The following is a 19,166-nucleotide window of genomic DNA, read 5'->3' as shown; positions in this document are numbered from 1 at the left end:
CCTGCCGGTTTCTCGGAAAACTTAGGATTCTGAGCTTTCCAATTGTAGAGGTCACTAGTGGCGAAAGGCCAATAGTGATGGGGCTGATTCCCCTCCGCGTCTGGGGGTCTGGTGGCTCTCAGGGGCAGAATAGTGGAGTCGGCAGCAGAGGCGGCGGCAGAGGCGGATTGCTCCCTCCAAGTCCTTTGTCTGATAAAGGGCGGGCTTCCCCCTGGAGCGTTTCCGCCTCCCGCTCTCGGAACAGCGTCTGCCTCCCCGGGAGGGGGAGGATGGTGTTCTTCCAGCATCCTAGAGGGGTTATACGGGGGAGGAAAAATTAATTCTTCTTCAGTCCCCCCCTGTAGGACAGGGTAGAGGGGTGTTGAAGGCTGGGTAAGACTTTTCTTGTTTTCCTTCTTCTTTGTCCCCTGCAAAGCAAGAATGGGTTTTGGCTCCAGAGGGAGTGGGGCTAGGAAGGGCTTAAGCCAAGAGGGTGGGTCTTCTACAAGGTCCTGCCAAGTGATAATGTAAGGGAGCTGATCAAGATGGCCCGTCTTAGGCTGAGAGATGATACTCCTGACTCAGTGGATGGTAGGGAGGTCGAAGGTCCCCTCTGGTGGCCATCCGACATTGAAAGTTGGCCACTTGCTAGAACAAAAAACCTGCCACCGGCCTTTTCAGACTTCCACACTGAGGTTGTTAGCTCTTCCCCTCACATCCTTAAAATGATCAATCATAATACTTAGAGGAGTAGTCTGAGTCTGTCCCATAACGTCCGTCCAGTAAGTCCACAGAACAAAACAGAGAAACACAAAAACAGTCAAACAGAGGGCCCCTAGAAAGTCTTCCAACTCCACGGAAGCAAAACTGAAAGCTAGCTTAGACCTTTGAGGGGATTCCACGTCCCTCCAGAACTGATGAGGGGATTCCACATCCCTCCAAAAGGGAGGATCGGAACATCTTCCGAAACTCCCAGCCTGTGTCCTCCAGTGCGTCCACTTAGACCGCGTCGGGCACTACCAGAATTCCAGAAATGAGCTCACACAGAAAAGACAGAACAAACAGACACTAACCGTGGCCAGTGAGGCTCTCCGGGTCGGGGGTCCCTCGGGGATCTTGGGGATCCCTGGCCAAGCCCCCAAATGTTATGCCCAGAATTTGTGATCCCCAAAGACCACCAGGGAGCCGAGTCTGATGCAAAAGCAAAGAGCCTTTATTCGAGCTAGCTCGAGCTCAATCCCCTACCTGCACCGACGCAGTGGTGAGATACCAGGGAGAGAGAGCGAGTTCCAAAAGCACAAAGGTTTTATTGGGGTCTAGGGGCAGTTGGTGAGGTAATGGCTGTGGCCTCAGCCGATTGGCTGGGAAGGGTCGGAGTCCTGTTACACAGGTCGCCGGGCATGTTTTGATTGGGAAGTTTGGACGGGTGAGTGGGAGGTTACTCAAGGGAAGGAGACATGGTCAAGGTGGAGGACACAGAACAGGATGGAGTCGGCCGGCGTAGGTCCGCCCTTTCAGTCTCAGAATAAATAAACATTAAAATAAATAAATAAATAAAAATAAACATTGAAAAAAATTTTTTAAAAAATATAAGAATAGCAGCCACCATTTATTGAATATTATTACGAACCAGCTCCATCTTAGGAAATTTACAGACAATACTTCATTTTTGGGGCTATTTATTTATAATTTAGATTCAAATTAATTATTAATTAAGCAATACAGTGTAGTCTTGGTTTCAGGAGTAGAAACTAGTGATTTCATCACTTACATATAGCACCCAGTTCTTGTCTCAACAAGTTCCCTCCTTGATGCCCATCACCCATTTAGTCCATCCCCCCCCCATCTACCTCCCCTCTATCAAACTCCCTTTGTTCTCTGTATTTAAGAGTCTCTTATGGTTTGCCTCTCCTCCTCTTTAAACAAAGGGAGGTGTCAATGTTCATTCTGCCTCTCTTTGCATCCTTCTCCATCTGACTTGACTCTACTCTGGCTTCTAAACCCATTGTCTCTGTGGACATGGGAGTTAGGCAAGTCTCTCGTACACTGTGTATGCCACTGTCCTTGCCTTATTGCCTTCTCGCAGCACTCAATTCTGCTGACCAGTTGCTCCTTCTTCCAACATCTTCTCCCTGTAACCGTGTGATGCAGCACTCTGGTCTCCCTCCTACTCTCCAGGTACCCCTTCCCAGACTTGCCTAGTAATGACTGCTAGAGACCAATGGGCCTAGTAATGACTGCTAGAGACCTTTCTGGGCCCACCTTCCTCCATCCAGCTATTCACTGCTGAGAGCCCTCTCCTCCTTGCTGTACACTCTCTCCCCAGCCAGTCTTCACAGGGCCTGCAGCTTCAGCAGCCACTTCTATGAGACAACTCCCAAAGGAGTATCTGCAGTGCAGGCCTCTCCTCCCAACTCTGGATTTACATTTCCCACCGCCTACTTGGCTGCTTCAAAGGCACCTCAGGCTCATTTCATTGGAATTAAATTCATGAGAAGTGTCTATTCATGTTTTCTGCCCATTTCTTCACTGGATTATTTGTTTTTCTGAGAAACTTAACTGACGACCATGGGGGAGGGGAAGGGAAAAAAAAAAAGGTTAGAGAGGGAGGGAGCCAAAACATAACAGACTCTTAAAAACTGAGAACAAACTGAGGGTGGATGGGGGATGGGAGAGAGGAGAGGGTGGGTGATGGGTATTGAGGAGGGCACCTGTTGGGATGAGCACTGGGTGTTGTATGGAAACCAATTTGACAATAAATTTCATATTTAAAAAAAAGAAAAAGAAAAATAATTAAACTCATGATTATCCCTCCCTTGCCCCTGAAAAAAGTCTAGGTTTTCTTTTGGCATTTTCTATATGAGTAAACACAACATCAGTCATTCTGCGACACCCGTCAGAGACCCACTGCCCTCTTCTACCTCCACCCAGTCCCTCACCCAGCATCATGGATTTGACCTTCTCAATGGCTCTCAACTCTGTCTACCTCTCTCCATCACATAGAGTAAGATGCCATAACCTCTTACTTAAAATAATGGAAATAGCCTCCTAACTAAGCTACTCTGGACCCTGCCAATCAGCCTCCCACACTGCAGCCAGAATGACCTCTTCAAAACACAAATCTGACAGTGCCTCCCCCACTGCATGAAACCTTACAACAGCCCACAGCTCTTAGCTTAAAGACCAAACTCTATAACATGCCTCTCATAGCCTCACATGCAATGGTAGTGCATAGTACCCATCCATTTCAGTCCCTAGCACACAATGCTCAATAAATATTTACCAAATAAGTGAACATCCAAAGTTTGTATCTTCTCAGAAAATGTTTGGTAAAATTTTTCTCAGGCAAATGGTGACAGAAAACAAATTAATGAATTCACAGTGATTCATTTTCAGAGACAAAGGTATTCATATGATAACATTTCCAGTGTAATTTTCGTATTAGATGTTTTCATTGAATAAACAGTATCTTCTTAAATAAGGTCTTTTCGAAAGCAATATGGGCAATCTTTCTAATTAACAGAAAGTGATGTGTTGTGTGTGTGTTATATGTCTGGTCATGAGCATGAGCATGATGGTATACATGTTATAGACAAAGCTTCCAATGCCAACATTGTAAAACTTCTTTTTGGGGGGCGCCTGGGTGGCTCAGTTGGTTAAGCGTCCGACTTCGGCTCAGGTCATGATCTCGCGGTCTGTGAGTTTGAGCCCCGCGTTGGGCTCTGTGCTGACAGCTCAGAGCCTGGAGCCTGCTTTGGATTCTGTGTCTCCCTCTCTCTCTGACCCTCCCCCGTTCATGCTCTGTCTCTCTCTGTCTCAAAAATAAATAATAAACATTAAAAAAAATTAAAAAAAAAAAAAGAAAGCCAAATGGATAATAAGTCTGTGACGGTACTTGGTGGCTTAAAAAAAAAAAAAAAAACTATTAAGGAAGGAAGCCATTCAGTTACATGTGAAAATGTTATCAAAGAGCTGCTGTCAAATTGAGTTTTTTTGTCCTATTCTGGACTTCATAGCATCTTGTAGGATGTTTCAAAATCTATGCTGGATTATGCCTCCTCATTCATTCACTACTGATAAGTAAATATGGCACTCTAAAACACTGGCAGGATATTCACTAGAAACATACCATTTGTTACAATACTTAGTGATTTCAAAAACCACAGATGCTCAGTTTACTAAATGTGGCTCCTATGCCCTCCTCGTTTTAGTGCTTCTACCCCTCTTTAAGCATTTCCTCTATAATTAGAGTTGGCTTTATTAGAACTGACACACACACATACACACACACACACACACACACACACACACACACACAAATCAGTAAAACCACGGAAGGGAATTCAAGTAAATCTGAGACTCTCCGTGCATACAAAGAAATACCCCACAGACTGTGTAGGAGTTGTAATTCCCAGAAGCAGTAATTTCAAGGGCGAGTTTTTAAAAAGATACTTTTTCTTAGTTCTTATTTAAAAGCTAAGTATTTGAGATGTATATATTTTTTTCTTCCAGAAGATGCCTTCTTTTAAAGGTATTTTACAATTAGGAAAGAATGATTAAGAATTCAAATATCACAAATTAAATTCATGGCAATCTCAGTTATGGGTTATTCCTGCACATCCAATGTTTTCAAGCAAAAGTTACATAAGCCAAAAAGCATACAGTATAATGGATTTCTGAGTCTGAATGGCAGTCATTTTGCAATGTGAATAGTAGTTATATGGGGGTTACCAACTACTGTCCTAAGAACAAGCAGGAAGTCTGGAAGAAAAGGGAGCAACCACAGATGATGTAGAAAACACTCCCAATGCAGCCCAATCCCTACTGGATTGGCTTCAAAATGGCAGTCTTGGTGAATAAATGAACCAGTTATACAAAAACAGAAGAGTTTACCTCCCTTTTGGGACTCTTTGAATTGCCTGTCACATCTTAAGTTCAAAGCCTAAAGTCCTTGAACCTTAAAAGTGTTCCCTGTCTCACTCTGAATTCTCTTGTTATTCCTAGTGCCTTCATGTGGATTTTACTTCATTCTTGATTTGAGGGAGGGAGGCAGATTTTATCCTGGAACCATTAGGATATGGTATTTATAAAAAAAACATCTGTTCATCATCACAATAAAAGGATGGTGATGATCATTTTATATTGATGATGATATCGTGATCATGATGATAGTAGCTACTATTTATTTATCCCTTACCATGTACCAGACATTTGGTTAAGGTTAGCCTTAAAGATACTTTTGTGTCCCTTTATTTATGATGCATGAAATCCACTTGGGAATGGATGGTGAACAGCAAAATACAAGCTGAATTTCAGACCCTCCTCACCACCTTGGCTGAGTGCTCTTGTGCAGTGAACAACCTGCACAGCCATTTGTGGTGGCCCTGTGGCTAAGCATTACAACTCTAGAGGATGAAGCTGAAGTTCAGTGATTTAGCTTGCACAAGACCAGTCAGTTGTTAAGTAGCAGATTCTGAACTTCGGCTGAGGTCTGGCTCCAAAATCACTGTCCTTACCCCATAAACTATAGGCCTATATCAGAGAAACTTTTTGGTATAGCTCTGTATGATCTATTATAGTGGTGAGTAAACATGACATTCAACACGCTATGTTTAAATAAATTATAAATGGCTAACGACATATTCAGAATTGCAACAAACCTTAAAACAAGATGGAGACCTTGAAACACTGACCTCTAGTGCACTTGAGATAAAAGGGATTGTATGACTACAGAAATTATTATTTTTCATTATGTTCTATCACAAAGCATCAGATTCCATTTTGCACAATGTCCAAAGATCTTTAGGCTTAATCTTTCCCTGACTCTCACACCTCATCTCCTGCCCTCAAAGTCCCACCAGGCTTCCATCACATAGGATGAATTAGTTGCTAGTATGCATTGCATGACTCCTATCTAAGCCTTGCCCTTTTGCATATAGTTTTGGCTTTTTGTTTTTTTCAGGATATCTTTTCTTCCTTTACCTTCCTTATTGTTATTTATTCTTCAGAATTCAGCTCAGACACATTTATTCCAGACGAAGCTTTCCTGCTTCTTCTGCCCCAGTTAGGAGGTACCCCTCCAGTGTGTTCCAGTCTCCACAACCTCCGACTTTCAGTTACACTTGACCACTAGGGACAAAGGCAGATGATCACAGGGAGGAAGCAGAGTGAGGTAGGGTTATTTGTTCCCACATTCCCCTCTGCTTGGTTGCTGCAGGCTGACCGTCCTGTGCTCAAGGCCACAGCTCATGACAAACAGTGTTCTCCATATAAGTTTCCCTCCAAGTCCTAACTATTCTCTCCCCTTTCCTCTTCATGCAGAGGGTGTTATGCCTCCCCATGGTTCCTGGCCCCAGAGTATTATGGTGCTTTTCCTGCACCTTGCCCACATCTGTGTAAATAGCCCCTTTATTAAGTCCTTCAATTACCCAGCTTGAGGTGTCCTCTATTTCCTGCTGAGACTCTTCTTGACATATAACTGATCCCATCTGGGGCCCAGGAGGCCTCATGCCTATGCTGGCTGGACCCACACGGACTCTAGGCCCCTGCTTAGTTCTTAAGAAAAGCAAAGTCCTTTCTAACAAATATTCAAAAGGACCTTCAATTAAAGTCCAATATGACCTCACCATGACAGTTTGATACCCAATCTCTTTCCTGGATCTTACACCTAGAAAATCTTGAATTGCCTTCACACCCTCAGCCTTCCACATATGGCTTTCTTCCAAAGCAACAGTTTTATGAATTTGCTCGTGTGTTCATGGATCTTTCCAGATTTTTAGGTTCTTTTCTTTTCATGTGCTTTCCCTTACACACCCTTCTTGTACCTCAGTCCTTTTCTGCCCTCTTCCTAGAATACCCTCTCTCCTTTCCGTAGCCAAGACCCAGCTGCCTGGTCACCTCCTCCCAGCCACAAGTAGAATTTCCTGACTTTGAGTATTGTAGTGCTTGATTTTTACCTCTCCAGTGGCACTGTATAATTTGTAAAATGCTTTACCTCCACCTACAAGATGATAAATTCAAGCTCTCTCTGAGCTGAGCTTTGTAACTCCATCAGATCCAAACACAGTACTTTACAACTTATCTGTGAACAAAAGTATGTATGCGATGGCTGGATAGCTGATAGATAAACAGAGAGGTATTCTTTATTGCATTACTCTTTCTGCTGTAGGGCTTCTCAGCTTTAAGGTATCTGTCTGGCATTACTTCACTCTTAATCATCCACTTCATGCTGAGTAAGATTAGCATCTTCAAAATTCATTTTTTATCAACATAAATATCTTCAACTCTTGGTGCACAAAAGAAATACAGTTAATGTATAAACATTTATATTGACCCTCAGAAAGACTTTTAAGTTGATAAACACAATAACAGTTTGGGTTCCAGTTGCACAAGAGAAATCAGTTTAATATTCCATAGCTATTCAGCCACTGACATTTAAAAAAAAGAACAAATCCGGGGTGCCTGGGTGGCTCAGTTTGTTAGGCGACTGACTTTGGCTCGGTTCATGATCTCACAGTTTGGGAGTTTGCGCCCCGCGTCGGGCTCTGTGCTGACAGCTCAGAGGCTGGAACCTACTTCAGATTCTGTCTCCCCCTCTCTCTACCCCTCCCTTGCTCATTCTGTGTGTCTCTCTGTCTCTCAATAATAAATAAACGTTAAAAAAAATTTTTAAAAAAAGAAAAAATCCAGGTTGGTAGATAATGTCTTAGCCACATTGTGGTGCTTTAAATGAAATAATGCATTAATTGGCAAGAAAGAAGATGATCCTGTGTGTGTTCCATGCAAACAAGAGAGTTTCGAATACATGATTGTTCTCTCATAGTCATATTCCACATGTTATTTTTCAAATCGAATATAAACACCCTTTGAAAGAGTTCATTCCCTGATTTGATCACGAAGAGACAGTGTTATCATGAGAATTATTGCTTACAAGGACATGATATGGGCAATAGACCTAGTAAAATGACACACGACCTCTGGTGCATATGCCAGACATACTTGCAAAAACAAAAATTAAGATGTGGGATAGTAGCTGCAAAAAATTTTAAGTCTTTTCTTTTTTTTTTTTTTTTCCTTTTGAAACTATTATTAACTTAATCCTACAGCTACAAATAGCCTGGATTTTATGAAATTATCTGAAGCTGACTTTGATGCATAAATTTGGGCCCTAACATGAAACTTGTTTAAAGTTCTGCTAACATTTCCTTCCTACAACCCTTTCCATGGACTTTTTCCCTGAGGTAGTTTTGGCTGGGCTACAATGAAAAGTCTCTGCTTAGTAGCACTTCTTGATAGTCCTCTATCCTTTTGTGCCCAAGTAAGCCTTTCATTTTGTCTTGAGTCTTTCATGATCGTTATTGTCATATGGTCATTATGTAGGTCTGTGGGTATGATATGCTACCCACTCCATGTCTCAAACAATTCCTTCAGCTGTTTGCCAAGTGCTTCTTGCAAACTTTTGTCACATACTCTTCAAGTGCAACATTTGGATCTGCCTTGAAGAGAAGTACTTGAAGTTAATCCCCTAGGTCAGATCCAGAAGGATTCATGTGCTTGAATATTACCTAAATCAACCATGATTTCAAATCAGGTCAGATATCATGATGATTTCAAATGCTTCTTTGAGTAAACATGGAAGACGGAGACTAGAAAAATGTACTCTTATGAAGGCGTTACATTAAGTCATCTTGCCATTAAAACCATAGTAAGAAAGAAATGTGATTACAAACTATGAGGTAAAGTCTTCAATAAAAGCGGGAGATGGAGGAGAAAGTAGTGCTACTTACCTCATGTCCTCACATAAGTTTCTTAATTTTGAATTGTGATCTCAACATTTTTTTAAAGTAGGTGGGATCGAGCTGATCAGAAAACTGCATTTGAAAGGACTCCAATCTAACTCTTCTGAATTCTTATGCAAAAATCCTTGAACATTATAATTAGGTTAGCAATTTTTCTCTACTGTGAAAGCATAGGAAATGGATGTTTTAGTTTAGGAAAGATTTTAATGTAAATTCTGGCCTGGGTTTTTCATTGTTTGTTAGAGTTTGTTTTCTTCTTCTTGGATCTCCCCTTGGACCTTCCGTTCCTTCTGTCAGACAGGCTGCTGCCCCCTTCATGACTCAGCAGCACGCTGTGAGTAAACACTGAATCTTTGGTCCAGGCCCACACTGGGAGGCTCTTCTGACTCTCTAGGACATACAGAACAGTGAAGACAGAGCATCTGCAGTAACTGCAGAGTGTGGAGGTTGCACAAAGGAAGCAAACACTGTTTATGGAGAATTTAAATATGCAAAGAGCATTATTGTCTTTAAGAATACTCTAAATCGGGGCGCCTGGGTGGCGCAGTCGGTTAAGCGTCCGACTTCAGCCAGGTCACGATCTCGCGGTCCGGGAGTTCGAGTCCGGGAGTTCGAGCCCCGCGTCAGGCTCTGGGCTGACGGCTCAGAGCCTGGAGCCTGTTTCCGATTCTGTGTCTCCCTCTCTCTCTGCCCCTCCCCCGTTCATGCTCTGTCTCTCTCTGTCCCAAAAATAAATAAACGTTGAAAAAAAAATTTTTTTTAAATAAAAAAAATAAAAAAAAGAATACTCTAAATCAAATGATCTCTAGCAAAGCAAAACAGAACACTGATATCATTTTCTTGTATCTATTGTCAATACTGCTTGAGTTCCTGCTTTCCCTATGCTCTGCTGTGCACATTACGAGCCACCATGAAGTTGCTCTAGAGATGGGAGACACTTCTCAACACTGACGTCTCAGAATAAAGGTCCCTTTGAATGTCCAAGCTCTTTCTTAACAACATATGTGCATGTGCACCAATCCTGCTTCATTTTCATCATAGCCCTGTTACTATCTAACAATATATTTGATAACGTTTTCAGTTTTTAATTTGGGGTTGACAATGGAACATCCAAGTGAAGAGTCATCAGACAGGAAGGAAACATGGCCAAACTAGCCTTAGTAGAATTTTGTTTATGGAAACTATGTATTTCATATATTTCATCATTCTTATCCTGAAAATGCTGTCAAGGTGGACAAATCCTCCTTATCTAAGGTAGTTACTTGACTTTTACTAGAAAACAGAAATGGTAGGATAGGAAGGCTAGGTTTTATTCGCATGGTCAAACAGGCACTGTCTAAATTTCCAAATGAAGGAACACATTTCATTACTTTCAAAGTGCTATGAAAATTGAACATAATATATATATAAGTAAGTATTGTCATAGTCCCCAGAAATCAGATGCTTTCGTATAAATTTGGAGAGTGAATCTTATGTAGTTGGCAAAAGAAATGGAATTCTTTAGTTGAACATTATAACTTCTGATATTGTAACAAATCTAACTCTATGATGATGTGCAATCATATGCATTCTACTTCACTATAAAATAAACCTTTCCATTCAACAAATATTAGTAAATTCCCTATATCTGCCAGGCACTGTATTAGATGCCTGGTGATACATGAGTGAACAAAGCAAAGATCTTACCCTCACAGAGCTTTCAGTTTAATGGGAAAGACAGACATGAATCAGATAAACACCATAACTATCTACCAGTAATGCTTGATGTGAAAGAAACATGCCAGATGCTACAGAACATATGGTAGATGAATGCACTCTGGTCTAAGTTTGGGGAAGGTCTCCCAAAAGAAGTGACATTTGAGCTGATACGTGAAATAATTAGTTGTTCAATTGGTACATGCAGAGTGGAAAAGGGAGTGTGTGTGTGCCAGAGAGTGGAAATACCATGTTCAAAAGAGTTGGGCTTGCCTTTGCAATGTTATGTCTTCACCTAACATCTTTGAGGGCACTGCTTTGACTTTTGCTGTTAAATAACTAAATATACTTGGTTTATAAAGTTGCATTTCTAAGCAGTTCATGTGAACAGAATATCATGAAACAAAAGAGTTAAGCACAGCGGGCTGGATGTCTGGATATCTGGATCCCCCCTAACCACTGCTAACCAGATGCTCTTTTAGTGAACTATATTCCTTTTGAAAATCTCAGTGAGGTCTTTCAACACTTTCTCATTATCATATCTAAATTGTGCATTCCTTTAGGGACAAAGGGGGAAAGGTTAACCAAATTCATAATTTATTAGCACACTCTCCAAATATGCTTACTGGGTTCAGGTTCATTGTACAATTCTGACTTTTGATCACTTGCCAAATAAATAATGGAAAATAAAAGGCTTGATCATTTTCTTACCTTCAACAGTTGTAAACCAAGATGGCCAGCCTCTCATAGAAGGAAAACTTAAAGAGAAGCAAGTCAGATGGAAGTTCATCAAAAGGTGGAAAACTCGTTATTTTACGCTGGCCGGAAATCAACTTCTGTTTCAAAAAGGAAAGTCTGTAAGTTACCCTCTTGTCTTTTCCACTTGCATTTTTAAGGTCCTGTTCTCCACCGAGCAGCTAGGCATTTTGTCTTGAGTTAAAACACCAATAATTTTTCCTTTTCCATTTATAATTTTACAGCATCATTTTACTGCATATGCCCCTTGGACTGTCTATTCTGTTCAGCCCTACATTAGTTGGTTCACTGTCTCTCTTCAATTTATTATGGTAGATCTTTTTTGTTGACTTAAGTTTTAGAAAGATGAACTGCGGAAGAACTACACAGCGAGCTTGACTTGAACAGTGTGCCTTTTGTTTCCTCATAGATCAGCTACATAAATTAATGTCTTATGATATGGACCTTGATTTCATTTATACTAAAGGTTATATTTGGAGGCAAGGACCCAAGGAAGGGGGACAGTAGGCTGGGAGAAAGAAACAAAGGCTGAGTTATTTAAGTCCTTTTTGTAGTCAGCTAAGTTCATATTTTAGGTATTTAGTATTCAGTTAATGAATAGAATATGATTCTAAAAGAATTAATAAATATTCATGTAATATAACTTTCAATCTGAAACTAGGAGGCTCAGTAAATATCTGTATTCTGAATTTCTAGTGGGAAACTTCTGAAGTAGCATTCTATTCCAATAGACAATGCAAAGTTATCCCCTTCTTTTCAAATCAGTTTTATTTATCGTTAAATTCTACTCATTCAGGATCAGGAAGAAAGAAAGTACTTCTTGGATATTTTGAATATAGTTATAATAGCTTATCACATGCCATGCTGGATTGCCTTCAAGAATCCTCAGAACGGTCCTTTGAAGGCAGCACTATTGTTACTGCCATGTTATGGATGCTGCATCTGGGGTGCTTTGTCCTCCCTCCTTCCCTCCCTGCCGGAGGGTGGAAGAATGTTCCTTTGGTCTGGGCCATCCCAGCGGCTTCCACAACTGAGAACCCTTACTTGCCTGTGTCTTTCCTGGGAGGGGCAGGCACCAGGTTAATTTCAATGCCAAGATAGCCTTGTGGAATCTGACTTGAGCAGGCAGTGGAGGCACTTTCAGTCTTATCTAGCTACCAGGCAAGCCAGGAAGGGCAAGACGCTGGCCTTTGGCTTCTTGTCCAGTCCCACTTTTACAGGTATTATTTGAGCCCCAGAATCAGAGTTATGGAGAGAACATGTTCATATGCCCACATGGCCATCCACTTCTGTGCAAAGATGCCCAGAGAACACACATACAACACCCTGCTCACACCTCTGTACCCATTGTGCTCCACTCATGGCCTTTGGGACCCAGGATCTGTCAATTATTACCAGGAGTTGTCTTTGGTCCTGGTCAAAGACATCTGGGAAATACGAAGGAGCTAAAAGGCTCTGACAAGTCTTGCAGGAAAGGGCCCACTTAATTTTGTTTAGTGCATCTCAAACTTGTTCTACCATATGGTTCCTTAACATCGTGTAACATCAGACCCTGCCTCACTCCCTTCCCCTTGTGAGAGAGACAGAGATAGAAAGAGACAGAGAGACAGAGACTCTGACTGGCTTGACCAAGGATAGAGCCAGTAAGGCAGAAAGGGATAAAACTGGAGTCAGACACAGGCCGTGTGACATCAAAGCACGTTGTTAAATGAATGCACCGTCCTGCTTCCCATGAACACTTAAAATACAGAGCCAGTGGCAAACCAAACTGTTTCTGAATTAATTAATGAAAGATTTTAAATTATTTAAAATTATGAGTCAATGAGAACATAGGCACTGTGTCTTTAGAATGCTCATTATAAAATTTATTTGAACTTTTTACTCAATAGCTATATAGTATGGTATATCTGAATTACAACAAATTTTGATCAAATGCTTTTTTAATCAATAAAACTTGAAGTTAACTTTCTGAATGAAAAAAAAATTGGTGATACCTACGCTAAGCTCGTGCTGCTTTCTTCATCTGTGTGTATTGCAAAATGTACAGATGGACCTTTCTGTGGCTGAAGATCTTTTTGAAAGGGAAGTAAATGGTGTGCTCAACTTAGACAGTTATTTATTGGCGGTTTAAAGAAATTTTTTGTTAGCACTGCTCCATATTGAAGTACTTGAAAGTGTTTAAAATGACCATCTGAATTTCCTGTTTTTATTAAAGTAATCGGAATTAGAAGTTAAGATGCAGTGATTTCTTAGATCCCTTGAGACGGAGCAGAGTTAGTGCATAAGAACGTCTTTCCTGAACTCAAATAACCACCTTTATAGTTCTTGATTCAGAGCTTTTTAATAAAGCTTAGCGAATAAACTATCTTATAATTGGCTAACTTGTTTGACATCTTTAGAGGGAAATAATGGCTTGACATTTTAGAAATCTGACAGAACGTGTGGCTCAAATATTGGGAAGTGATATAATGTACTCTAAAGACCACAGCAACTTCCCTCTCATCCCCAGGGACACTGGAACCTAGCAGTGGTCACCAGTCCAGACGAAGCTTCTGCCCCATCAAAAAGGACCTTTCTTGTAAATAAGAAAAATGTGCATTTTTAATAAGAATCGAAAGACTATGGTGTTATTTTTTTACTTTTGCATTCTTAAGGTCTTGATCTCTACCAACCAGCCAGGCAAGGTGCCCTTTGACTTCCCGCCCATTTCTCTTGGGTAATTTTCGCTGTCCCTCTTTAGAGAACTGTGGTAACTTTTTGTCCTCTTGATCAATTCCTCCATGTATCAATTTCTATACTACAGACTAATTCAAAGAAATATAATCTTATTGCTGTCAGATATTTACGAGAAACCAAAGTAAACTAACAAAGTATTATGTAATACACGTATCTTCAAACTTTATTCTGTCTATTCCCTAAAAGAATTTTGAAAAATCTGTGTAATACCTTGTAGCATTTTTTTTAGTCAATCATAAGTTTAAAAAGTCACACAAACTGTAATTTCTGTTGAATTATAAATATTATCATTTTCTTTTTTAGGCTTATTTACTTATTTTGAGACAGAGAGCGAGAGTGGGGGAGGGACAGAGAGAGAGGGAGAGAGAGAGAATCCCACTGACAGTGCAGAGCCTGATCCAGGTCTTGAATTCATGAACCATGAGATCATGACCTGAGCCGTCACGAGTTGGACACTTAACCGACTGAGCCACCCAGGCGCCCCTAAACATTATCATTTTAAGATAAAAAGATCACACCTCTCCTTTCAATATGACCACTAGGCTAAGATACCATAGCAGTTTGATACCTAACACCGTCCATTAAAAAAATACATGAATTAGTTCATCTTTAATCAAAATGGTTACATGACATCGTTTTTCTTTGAAATAATATTTTTCTACTCCCACAGCATTTATCCTGATCACCCAATCATTTTTCACTACAATAAAACTACACGTATAATTGAAATTTAATTATTTTAATTTTTTATTACTACCAGTCTCTCAATGCTAAGATTTTTAAAATATTTGTTAAATTATATCACTTATGCAAAGTCAAAAGTGTAATACAAAATGCAATAAATAGTTACTAAACATTAAAGAGTGAAATGCTATTGGAAATGCATCTCTTAATGAACTAGCTGGAGAGTGATTATGTTGCTTTGGTTGAAGGACACTTCCCTGAGATCAATATTTTGAGTTGCTTTTCTGATTTGTTTGATTCTTCTGAGATTTTCCAAGTTGGACAATACACCATGGTAAGTTTGGGATGAGTGAGAAGGGTGCCTTTCCATTGAAGAATGAAAAAAGGGTGACTGCCTAGGGGAGGTGGCAAAGGAGAATTGGCAAGATCCTCAAGAAGAGACGCATGCTCTAGGAGACAGATGCGTTCAGGGATGTTGAAGAAATTGCTGTAAAGAAGTATTTGATCTCTTGAAACCATTCATACTAGCCTGTTGTGATGACCCTCGTGTTGCAGTGATCTTTAAGCCCCTGCTTTGATTCAAGAAAAATGTCAATCATTAAGTATTCTTTCAGTTTAATGTTCATAGACAAATCATGCTTCCAGAGCTCCAGTGTGTTTCAAAAACAGTTTGATCTACATAAACATTAGAACTCTGTTTCTTCAATTAATACCGCTTTCTCAGAGATAACACGCAGGAAAATTCAATTTCATGCTTCCCCAAGTATCACAAATGCTGACTTAATAGTACTCTATTGTACTGTTGCATTTTGCCCTATTGATACAGTGTTGGTATCAATAAAAATGACATAAAATCTAAGAAATATGAATTAAACATTTCCCAAAACTCACTGTATAATAATTTCTTACAAATTGGCCATCTTGTCCCAACTTAATATACTGTAACACAGGGTCAATTGCTCACTCCTTCCATTGGTCTAATGACTCTGTGAGGCCTTAGCATTCAAAGTAACAAAGCATATAACAACTATATGCAGTGAAAGGCTTCTAATCCTCTTGGAAAATTCTCCAGTTGCCAAAGATCTTTTCATACTGTGGGAACCAGCTCATGTTCTTTCCTTCCCATATGCATTTCAGAAAGATGATCCTGATGACTCCCCAATAGAACTCAGCAAAGTACAGAGTGTGAAAGTTGTGGCCAGGAAACGCAGGGACCGCTCCCTCCCTCGGGCTTTTGAAATCTTCACAGACAATAAAACCTATGTTTTCAAGGCCAAGGATGAGAAGAATGCAGAAGAGTGGCTCCAGTGCATCAATGTGGCTGTTGCCCAAGCAAAAGAAAGGGAAAGTAGAGAAGTAACCACATATCTGTAGGGATTTGCAAGCCGACCTCACACTGATTGTATACAATGGGCATTGCATTATCACTGCCAATGTCAAGAAAAAAGAGATAAATTACCCAAGTCACATTGTGTTTTTACTGAATGGAACAGTTTTCCCTAAGAAGCAGAACCCAAAAGTGGCAGGATTTTTATACATTTCGTATTCTAATGGCACCTGCATTAACTCCAGAACATCTGTATGATGCATTCAGGAAAAGGAGCTACAGATGATACAGGGAAGAAAGGGGAGAGTCAGGGATCTAGGAACCCCTGTAGATATGCCATTGTAAGTTGTAAGAATACAACTTCACAAGGTACCTGAAATACTTATCCCAAGGAAAGATTAAGCACCTCTGATGAAAACTATAGTCTGTCAAAGTATTAGAAGAAAAGTAAAGCCCTATGAGGAAAAATCAAACATATAACTTAATATAGACATACAATTATGTTTATTCTTTCCTAATGCAAATGAGGCTAACACATGGTAAAATTGTTCTCAAGTGAAGACAGTTATGTAATTAAATGTCTGTCTTTCCGAACAACTTATCTGATTATTCTGTTTAGGTTCACATAACATGATCTAAAGTTTAGGTACTTAGATATATCTATTGCCCAAGGCAGTAAGTGTAAGCTACAACAAGCACAGAAAACCATTTTCACCATCTTCAAAGTATGTGCCATTTCCATCAAGTTTTGAGATGTTACAGTTCTATACTTTTCTTCCTTATATTCAGTCGTTTAATATCTCCAAATTACATTTTATGGTTTTTCCATCACTCATATTAAAAAAAAAATTAAGCTGTGGTGGGCAGAATTATAGGATGATTCCCAATGGTCTATACCCTGACCCTTCCCCTTGACTTATAACTTGCTTGTAACTAATAGAAGATGGCAAAAAGAATAGGATAGTCTCTCCCATGACTATGGTACATTACGTGGCAAAGGTGAAGAAGTTTCTTAATCAACTGACTTTGAGTCAGTCAAAAGGATATGCACAAAAGCGTGCATGATCTAATCACATGAACCCTTTAAAAAAGAGTGAACAAGTCAGAGACTCTCTCTTCCACTGGCTTTGAATAAGCCAACTGCAATGAATTCTACAACTTTAAGGGAATGGATTTTGCCAACAACCAATGAGCTTGGAAGAAGATCCCAGCCCCAGCCAACACCTTGACTGCAGCTTTGCAAAACCCTGAGCAGAGGACCTGGGTAAGCCATGCTTGGACATATGACCCAGGAGAACTTTGAGATAATAAATATATGCTGTTTTAAGTGACCAAGTGTGTGGAAATTTGTTCCATAACTATAGATAATTAATACAAAAGCTAACTTGGAATGCATATAAGAGGACTACAGAAACCTAGAAAAAATGTAAGTAGTCAATTCCCTTAATTCTACCTTGACTCTACTGATAACTCATGAGGACAGGAAATACATAAGAGGCCAAGTTTGAAAAAGGAAACAGTTGAATTTTAACATGTAAAGTTTGAAGGTATTGGGAGTCACAGAAGTTATTACAAATTGAAAACAGTTCTGGGGGTCAAGATTTTGCCTCATGGGATATATATATATGGTCACCAAAGATGTGGAATTTGCTGAAATTACTCAGGAAGAATAAGACAAAAGAACTAATAAGGGCTTCTTTGGGATACCTAACTTTTAAACAAAGGAACACTGGATTGGCTGGTTAGTGTTCAGAGATGTTACAGACCAGGGGAAACAACATCACAAATGCCAAATAAATAAGGCTTTCAGGAAATGGGAAAGGTTAACAATGTAAAATCCTGAAGAGTAATCACTTAAGATAAAGAATGAGCTTTACAATTAGGAAGCAATTGGCATTATTGGTAGGAACAATGCCATTGGAGTAATGACATAAAACTCAAATTTCAGTGGGTTAAAGAATCAAAAGGAGATTAGGAGTTTAAAGCAATAATTGGACTCTATTTTCAACAAATTGGGGCTAAGATACAGAAAGTGTTTTGTTTGTTCTAAAGATGAATTAGACTTGGGGGAGGGCATGGTTGTTAACATGCAAAAAGAAAGAAGAAAAACAACTCTGCTTGAGCAAAGTTTCCAGAAGTGGTGGGAAAAGGATTAAAATTCATGCCATAGCAATTTATGGAACAGTTAGCAAGCAACAGGTACCATGCTTGGCCTGGAGATAGAAAAATAAAAGACCCAGCTCTTCCCCTCAAGGATTTTATAGCGTAGTAGAAGAGATAATCACATAGAACAAAAATTGAAATGCTCAAGTGCCTTGATGGAAGTTTGCACAGGGTCCTGTGGAAATACAGGAGAAGGAAACACTGTAATTGACTGTAATTGACTCTGTACTCAAAGCCAAAGCATGGGCTCTCTCACTGTTTCCCAGAGCTGTTAGAGAATGAACTTGTCCTAAAGAGCTAAGAGTGTCGTGGGCGGACAAGGAAACAATGGTCAGTAGAGGGAACCACACTGCAAAAGCACAGGAGGGAAAGGAAACATGGTCCATTTGCAAAACCACAAGTCCTTATTAGGATGGGAACATGGGTGGGGGGCAAGGGGGTTGCTGTTGTGCTGTTGAGGAATGGTACATAATGATGCTGGAGAGACCTATAAGGCCACAGCATAAAGAGCTTGGTTCCATACTAAGGATCTTGAACCTTTCTTAAAAAGGTTTTAAGATTTGCATTTAGAGAAATAATTTTGATAGTGGTATTACAGAATGGATTGTAGAGATATAAAAAGTTGTAGCAGGGAAATCATTTGGGACATTCTTAGAAGTGGTGAGGTGTAGTGGCAGAGGAGACAGAGGGGAATGGAAATGGAAGAAAAATAGTGAATTAGTAAAATGGATTGGATACTGGTGGTCTGGATGGAGCCGGGGTATAGGAATGGGAAGGAGTCTCTCATGACCCCTAGGTGCTTTCTTGAGAAACTTGATGCATGGTGGTAGCATTTACTGAGATAGAAAATTCAGAAGCAACAGTTTAAGAGGTGAGGCAAATGGTAAATTTAATTTTAATGTATATATTTAGAGTATAGATACATGATTGATCTTAGACTAGGGAGACATCTCCTATGAAGTCAGGCAGGAAAAGGTGAGCAGACATACAGTTGTAAATGAGTCTCTAAATATTATGTTGAAATCTAC

The 19,166-nt window shown here is 40.0% G+C and overlaps 1 protein-coding gene across 18 annotated transcripts in view; it reads left to right on the top strand.

Annotated features, from left to right (window-relative positions):
* The window catches only part of VEPH1 (ventricular zone expressed PH domain containing 1), a 759,919-nt gene that overhangs the window by 732,325 nt on the left and 8,428 nt on the right, over window positions 1-19,166 (top strand). For 14 of the 18 annotated variants that reach the window (XM_047876078.1, XM_047876081.1, XM_047876079.1 and 11 more), the window contains 2 exons: window positions 11,193-11,329; window positions 15,786-17,326. In XM_047876078.1, coding sequence (XP_047732034.1) covers window positions 11,193-11,329; window positions 15,786-16,022 — 374 coding nt within the window. In that variant the 3' untranslated portion in view covers window positions 16,023-17,326. Of the gene's footprint in view, window positions 1-11,192; window positions 11,330-13,737; window positions 14,359-15,785; window positions 17,327-19,166 lie in introns of those variants that run through there. The other 4 variants (XR_007155827.1, XM_047876092.1, XM_047876091.1 and 1 more) reach the window with 4 other exon arrangements.

Source organism: Prionailurus viverrinus, chromosome C2 (assembly GCF_022837055.1).
Source record: "Prionailurus viverrinus isolate Anna chromosome C2, UM_Priviv_1.0, whole genome shotgun sequence".
NCBI classification, from domain to species: domain Eukaryota; kingdom Metazoa; phylum Chordata; class Mammalia; order Carnivora; family Felidae; genus Prionailurus; species Prionailurus viverrinus.
This window is presented reverse-complemented; position numbering and strand designations above follow the sequence as displayed.